A 7,621-nucleotide genomic window follows, 5' to 3' on the forward strand; every position below is an offset into this window, starting at 1 on the left:
GAGTCAAAAACTTGAACGTTGGTGATACAATTCTCTGTCATAAGCGGTCTAGGAACCTGAAAGTTTAGCGGCACAATTATTGGCAAGAATCAAGACAAGTCTTTAAAGAATTGGACCGAGAGCTCACATCATTTTGAAGAACAAAGCTCAAGATGGTTTCCACTTCCTGAAGCAGCATTTCGGAATCAAGCCAGCGACCATCTGGATCATGGCTACGAAGTAGCTGCTCAACTATGATGTCTTCATTCAGTGCAGAGATGTCGCTTCGGAAATTCATGGTAATATACTAATATGGCTGTTGTATTGAAAAGACTATACTTTGAATTGTATTTTACTTACCACAAAAGGATGTGTGTCTCTTGGTTTTGCGTGATAAAAATAGTAGTAGGGTCCCTGAAACTGAAGATTGTTGAGCAATCTGACAGGAATCTTATTCAAAGACGTTAATCATGGCTTTATCTTTTACAGATTTTGAATATCTTCATGTCTTAACTGTAGTAACACTTTTTCGTGATGAATGAATGAGAATGGAGAGGATAACCGGACCGCTTAACCTAACCATAATTGTAAACCTGAAAAAGAAGAGTAAGAATAGCAGACTCAGCTTGGGGTATCTTTGATTAAGACTTGAGTTCCAATCTTGTTCAGTACTGGGGACGAAGACCAAGAAAAGTATATCACATCTTCTGACAGTATGAACAGTACAAAGGTATAACTTTCCCTTTTGCCATTTTTTCGTTGACAGCTACATTATTTATGGATCTACAGCGACAAAGAATAGATACGATCCATAAGATGTCAAATATGGTAGTGAAAACAGGACCACTTTGGGCTCCTGTGTTGAAAACTAGAAGTCTTGGACAAGAAAGGTATATACTGTTGTTTGAGACATGTGTACATAATAAATCATGGGACCATTCAGGATTAAAATCTTCAGTAAAAATTTGTAACAGCAGAGCAAGGAAGATAATACTTTATTTACGAGAAAATCAGCTGTCTCTGATTTTCATGTGCAATGAGATTGCAATTACTCACAAACAGATTATCTACATATAACTTCGAAAGGAGCCGTGATTGATCGAAAAATCACTCAAAGGTTATTCCGCTCAAAGTAAACACAAATGTTGGGACACCGGTAATATCTCCACCACCATTGGTGAATGTTGGCTGTGAAAGATCTCAGATCACCTGCGGTTTCTTCTGTTCTTTAGAAGAGTTATCTTAATAAAGCTTGATACGAACGGAGATTGAGCTCCGGCAAATGGGGCAAACAGTGAGGTCTTTCCCACATTCTGAGCAAGTCTGATAGAGCAAAATAAGAAAAACAACGGACAGTTAAAAGATTTTGTTTCATGTGCGATCGATCCTTAGGAGGTAACTCAGGACTGGAAAATGCACCTGATGGCCACAGTTGAAAGCCATGTTCTTTGGACTCATTAGACATACGGGGCAAACCTGTGCAGTTAATCCAACCAAAAAGATGTGAATAGCAGGAAAAGATTGATCAAAGCATTGTTTTTTTTCTTTCTTTGTAAAATCATACCTGCCCCTCATTACGAGCAGTTGGAGGTGTTGCAGACGAAACACCACTATCATCAGATGGTCTGTTTTGAAAACTGGTTGATCTGGAAGTTCTTGGGCTGTTGCGCATAGCTTGAGTAGCATAAGTTGGTGGTGGAAGCGCAATCCTGTTTGGACTATGTCCAGTTCTTTGTCTGTGAATTCGAAACAAGGAACGAACTTGAGATCAGTTCTTTGTCTGTGATGCACTAGTGTGTCTGAAATTACTTACCCGAGTAAGCCAAGCTCAAGGGTGGCTTTATACTGAGATGGTATCTCCATCAAAGCCGAGAGTGCAAATTCTGCCTCTTTTCTTGCTAGATCAATGTTCTTTGACATAATATCCGTGAAATTCACAAACTGAAATGATTAAAATGATGAACAAACCAAAATACCTGTTAATCTGCCAGGAAGAGACAGGAAATATCTACACTACTGCAGAAGCTTGTTGGTATTATTACCTGGAAATTGTCAAAGGCACGAGCAGGGATGTTATCATCAAACTGTCTCATGGTGTCCCAAGGACCATCTCCAACACCAACAAGAACTATGGACAAAGGGTATTCACTGCAATGGAATCCATCACAAATAAGAAAGATGCGGCTGGAAATTGGATTTGTCCGCAAATAAATAGTATATTATTATTACCTTGCTCTTACAATAGCATCAATGGTGCGCTGCTCTTGTGGACTGAATCCACCGTTCTCTGTATCAACACTTCTTGTCACCTGTCAGGATAAAAGCTCCAGTGATAACTATACAAATATCTGAGAATGAAGATAAAACTAAACACAAATAGGTACATATGCAAGAACTTTCTCCAGCCAAATATGGTTCCAAACTTTACCTGTCCATCAGCGATGATGAGAAGAACATGGTACTGGCCGCCACTTTCTTCCACAATTGTCATGGCCCTTTCAATGATGGGTGCAAAAGATGTCGGACCTGTTAAAGAACCGGTAAAATATAAGGAAAAAGTAGAGCAAGAGTCAGAAGACAGGCAGAAGAAAAGGACTACTTCATCTCACTCAACCTGAGAGGTGAAGCTGGGGAACAATCTCTCTGTAACACGTAAGGACTTCTTCAAAACCATTACAAAATGTATCATTGGGATTGAAACTGAAGACATCTTGATCATGGGTAGTTGCTGCATAATCGAACCAATCTTAACATCTCTAATCACAGACTTAAACAACAGTTATACAAGAAAAAAAGACTGGTTCTTGACGGTTATTACCATCTCCAAACCCATAGCAGGGAATCAAATTATCCTCATCGAAAACCGATAAAGTCTTCCCGATGATGGAAATAGCTTGCTGGTAAGGGTTTGGGGTTGTTCCAATGTAATGCAGGCTCTTCCTACCAAATGACCTCGCACCTGAATCAAATCACCTGAGTAAGCTACCAAACCAAAGCAACCTAGACTAAAAACATTGAGATAATAACTTCTCTAACCTGTCCATTCGTTGCTCTTGGTGACATCTATACCAACAATCAAATTCGAGGACTCCAAACCGGCATGTGAAAGAGCAGCCGTAACCTGTGTAAGAGAAGAGATTCACAAACCAACAACACAACAACAATAAGAGATAAACAAAAACAAAAACAAAATGATGGATTCAATGATACAAACCTCATCAATTGAACGGTAGTTATCAGCAATCCGTGAATACTTCCTCTCTAGAGTCTTCGGAGTTTGTCTCCCGGAATTGTAGGAGGAAGAGGCAGGAGAGGCAGATGGATGGTTTGGTGTGTGATAAGAGCTGTTCTGGTCTCCATAATCTCCCCAGGCAGACGAGCTCCCAGACACACTACGTTCATACCTCCGATCAGTTCCTCCGCTAGTCGGCTCTTTCGAACTACTTCCTCCCATCCAAGACAACCAAACCCAAAACAAGATGAACAGCACAATCACCTGCAACAACACTTCAAGCATAAGTCAAAAAATTTCAGATTAAACCCAAACAACAACAAAGTACCAATACAACACAGTAACACCCATATAAATAGGAGAGAGCTTATTGACTTTGAAACAGATCCCAAAGTTTGGATTTTTATCATCGAAGTCTTCACCTTTCACATTGTTTAAAACATGTTTGACTCAGTAAATTTCACATTTTTGTTGTTACATAATTAAAACTAATATAATAATAGTCAGACACAGTCGCTTTCAGACATAATTATAACACATCGCCGTGTGAAATACAAGGAAACTCTATTGAGAGATTTTTCCGGCGAGAAATGATAAATTAAAGAAGAAGACCCAATTTCAGAAGATTACAGGAAACAAGGGGAGTTACATTACACGAGTTGACTCATTCAAAGATCGAAACTTTTTCATTGGAGTACTAAACTAAACTTAAACGTAGAAGAGACAGAGACGTTACCTGCACAATCGAAACTGCTCAAATGGGATCTCTCTTGTGAAGTAGAGAATTTTCAATGTATATATGAATTTATAATAATAAGAACAATTGTGGCATTTATATACGTTATCTATTTCAGAAAATATATATAGATTTTGTCGTTTTATTAGCTTGACCAATACAAATGTATCTTGGTCCTTGGTTTTGGAATTTTTATTGTTATCTTTGTCTTCATTATACACAAGTCTTATCATCACCAATTTTTTAAGTATTTTTTTCCTCTTAAGTTTTATGATTTAGTTAGTTTTAATTTTAAATATGGTTATTTTAGAATTTATTTTTTATTTAATTGAAAAAAATCAAAATATATAATACCAAATTGAGCTATGTATCTCCATCTATAGTGTCTTAAGAAAAATGTTTTCCTAATCTTTTGAACTTTCTATTTATTAGTTAGCTTTAAATATATGGTCAACACAGTTTATCATCTTAAATTTCTCTTTTTATTTAATTGATGAATTTAAAGAAAAATAAACTCTCTTCTTCTAGAGTGACATCTCATCACCATTTTTTTTTAATATACATTATTAAAATTAAAATACATATTTTCATATTCAATTTATTTATTAAACAAAATATTTTTGAGTATTTAAATATATGTAGCAATGATTATAGTATTATCTAAGAAATGCAAGTCTAAATAAAAATTATATGATATCTTGCTTCATGAAATAACATTGAAAATGGAAGAAAACTCTAATAAACATGAAGCATGTTACAACATAGAACAAAAACTGCTTTAAAAAATACTTTATCGATATGGTTACGAACATGTAGGGACTTGATAAAGCGGAAACTATGAATTGTGTAATGATTAATGATTACTTAATCATTTTATTTGGAATTTTTCCATATACAAAATGGAATATTCTTAGTCTAATAGTCTATCTAGTAATTTAAGTGATCTAACCAATAAATGTTTGTAGAGGAAGGTATACGAAACGAAATGTTTATGATAATTTAACGGAATAGAAAACAAGTTAAACAATTGGTTTTGTACACTCAAGTTCAGTCGTCGTAAGCTATGACGAAACTACATTAAGATATTAGTATTACTCTACTCTTTCCAACAATACGGGATATTAAAGTACGTACGTATAACGTATCAGTAACCCAATAGTTGAATCAAAAATCTTGCCCGAGAATCATATATTATATAGTTTTTGGATAATAAAATGATGTATGAAGAAGTAGGTTGGAAAGGGTAGTCTTTATGACGATTGTTTGTAAGGGCCTGAGGGGACGTCGCCTTCCAATACCATTTTGTGATGCTTTCTATATATTCTTGTAACTTGTATGGAGTGCGACTTTGTTCTCCATTCCTCGCATAAAACATATATCATCATCCCTTACACAAACACCCCCTCTATCCTATACTTACCATTTCCCTAGCTAAGTTAGCACCATTACAAATTAGTAGTATAAATGTAAATCGTTATGTAGAAATAAAGTATAATACAAAAGAGCGTTTGATTTCAATCTTCTTATTTTCTTAAGGTTCACACTTTTTTAAAAATATTCTTTAAAGGCAAAATTATTTGATATCTCATTATATAAAATTATGATAGCTAATGGTCATATTTATATGATTATGATTAGAAGTTATGATTTTGAAAAATAATACGATCTGAAAGATATTTATATATTGAACTTTGTTACTATCATATTAAATTATATTTTTGCGTAACAAAAGAAGTGTATATATAAAGAAAAACTTACAGGTTTTATGCCATTTCCGGCGATGTAAGTTATGTAGTCATTACCAGCAACACTAACGAGAGCTAGGGAAGAAGAAAGGTCGGATGGGGAGTAGACATTGCCGATGAGTTTTTCGAAAAGACTGATCTGATAGGTCATGTTGAGATTTGAATTTATATTCTCGAAGACTCCGGTTTTGCCATATGCAAAATTCATTCCATACTCTAACCGTTCATGTCCCGCATAATCTTTCCATAGGTAAGGAATTGGGGATTTTAACCCCAACAGTTTGGCTGCACCCAACCACCAACACAATTATAATTTTATAAACATGTGTTTCGAAACATATAAGCAATGTCAACAAGCAGACCATTTATATTTGTAGTTAAGGAAATAAATTTCAAACTAAGTAAAATTCATTTTAACATGCAAGTATGTGCATATGTATCTACGATTTGAAGTTGGGTTGGCTATTAGATAAGATATACTAGATGTTAAACGCATATAGAATACGTTGAATTCACTAAATTAATATGACAATATTACAATTTTGCGACGACGACTAACTTAATTTCGCAACTTCAAATTTTATATATTTCAAATGTATAAATGGTGATCTTTACACAATGTTTCCCTCACTAAGAGGTTAAAGTGGATTCCTCACTAATTTTATGGTGAACTCATTCATGATGTTTTAGGGACGGCCGAAGAGGTACCTAGATAATCGGTAGAGACACGACCGTCTGAGAAACGGCCGGAGGGTTTGCGTGGGAATGTGATGCCATAAGGGACTTCCCATGAGGGAGCTTCATGCATCTTAATGTTCCCGGTATCGACGTAAGAATCTCCAAACACGAACAGCTTCGTTGGACCTTGCAACTGCTGATGATGAGGAAGCTTCTTTGAACTCTCAACTCCACTGATGTCTCCTGCCAAAATAAATGGATAAAGAACAAATTGTAACTTCTAAAAATATGCCTATGGATTTTAGGGAATCCATACTAATTTAAGAAAGTATGCAAGATAGTTGTGAATTACCAAAGAGGAGATAAGAGAACAAGACCGGTAATAGTAGTGAGACGAAGAGTTTTAGCATGGAATCCATTTCAGAACACACATTTTTTTTCTTTCTTTTATTAAAGAGAGAATATGTTGAGGAGATGAGTATAAGAATGGAACTTAGAGAACTGAGAGTGTGCACTTATTTATAATTAGATTTTAGCGAAATTAACTCTCAATTTTTGGCTGATTTATTTAAAAACGATATAAAAGTTTTAAAATAACTGTTGTAATTTAATTTTATCATTCGTTCTTGTGCTTATTTTTTTTTCTCAAAAAAATTATATATTGATTAAAAATCAGTCATTACAGAGAGAGTTTTGTAGCCATAGAGGCTTTACAACTGAGTCAGTGTAATATGGAGAATTTATACAACCATATTTAGCTAAGACATGTGCCACCCTATTACAAAATCTATCTTTGTGAAGGTAAACGAAAATTTCTGTAATTTGGAAGACCAAGCTCTTCTGTCATGGATAAGATTTTTTAGTAAGACATCCACAGTTATACCGTTAACTAGTTTAATCAGAGTTTCACAGTCCCCTTCGAAAATAATTGAGTGATGACCTCTAATCCATGCCTGTTGTATCGCAACAAGAAGTCCTTTTGTTTCCGCCTCTAAAGGTGATCGTACATGATGTAGTTTAGTTGCACCCCATACAATAGCTTCGCCTTGGTGGTTCCTAAAGATCCATCCTCTAGTGGCATGGTGAGTGTGATGATCGTAGCTCGCATCAAAATTGCACTTAATTGTCGGATGAGTTGGGGGTAGCCAGGTAGTTGTGTTCGTGCTTGTAGTAGGCAATGATGAGGAATTGTTTTGTAAATTGCTTATCCATTCTTTTGTGTCTGACTTCGCCTGTAAAACAGTCTTCGAT

General features: G+C 35.4%; 2 protein-coding genes across 5 annotated transcripts in view; both read right to left on the reverse strand.

Moving 5' to 3' along the window:
• LOC104750590 (protein SIEVE ELEMENT OCCLUSION C-like) overlaps positions 1-860 on the reverse strand; it is a 3,826-nt gene extending 2,966 nt beyond the window's left edge. Inside the window, exon 1 of the mRNA XM_010472409.2 lies at positions 128-860. Coding sequence (XP_010470711.1) covers positions 128-277 — 150 coding nt within the window. The 5' untranslated portion in view covers positions 278-860. The remainder of the gene's footprint in view (positions 1-127) is intronic.
• On the reverse strand, positions 960-6,823 carry LOC104750588 (E3 ubiquitin-protein ligase RGLG2-like). Of its 4 annotated transcripts, XM_010472405.2 has the most exons (14): positions 6,723-6,823; positions 6,401-6,613; positions 5,706-5,977; positions 3,194-3,475; positions 3,016-3,100; positions 2,798-2,938; positions 2,594-2,707; positions 2,408-2,505; positions 2,209-2,288; positions 2,022-2,127; positions 1,793-1,920; positions 1,544-1,715; positions 1,399-1,455; positions 960-1,302 (listed from the first exon to the last, which is right to left on the reverse strand). In XM_010472405.2, the coding sequence occupies exons 1-14, from the start codon at positions 6,787-6,789 to the stop codon at positions 1,222-1,224; spliced, it is 1,896 nt and encodes a 631-aa protein (XP_010470707.1). In that variant the 5' UTR covers positions 6,790-6,823; the 3' UTR covers positions 960-1,221. The 4 variants fall into 4 exon arrangements, with proteins under 4 accessions (XP_010470707.1, XP_010470709.1, XP_010470710.1 ...); XM_010472407.2 differs by lacking the exons at positions 5,706-5,977; positions 6,401-6,613; positions 6,723-6,823 and adding an exon at positions 3,948-4,048; XM_010472408.2 differs by lacking the exons at positions 5,706-5,977; positions 6,401-6,613; positions 6,723-6,823 and adding an exon at positions 3,948-4,008 and having other exon boundaries at positions 3,194-3,486.

Source organism: Camelina sativa, chromosome 16, assembly GCF_000633955.1.
Source record: "Camelina sativa cultivar DH55 chromosome 16, Cs, whole genome shotgun sequence".
NCBI classification, from domain to species: domain Eukaryota; kingdom Viridiplantae; phylum Streptophyta; class Magnoliopsida; order Brassicales; family Brassicaceae; genus Camelina; species Camelina sativa.

Coding starts and splice junctions, on each gene's coding strand:
- LOC104750588 (XM_010472405.2), bottom strand. CDS start 6,789: ATGGATTCCATGCTAAAACTCTTCGTCTCACTACTATTACCGGTCTTG. Junction 5,978..6,400: donor TGTCTCTACCGATTATCTAG/GTACCTCTTCGG, acceptor GGTTGGGTGCAG/CCAAACTGTTGGGGTTAAAA. Junction 2,128..2,208: donor GATGCTATTGTAAGAGCAAG/GTAATAATAATA, acceptor ATTCCATTGCAG/TGAATACCCTTTGTCCATAG.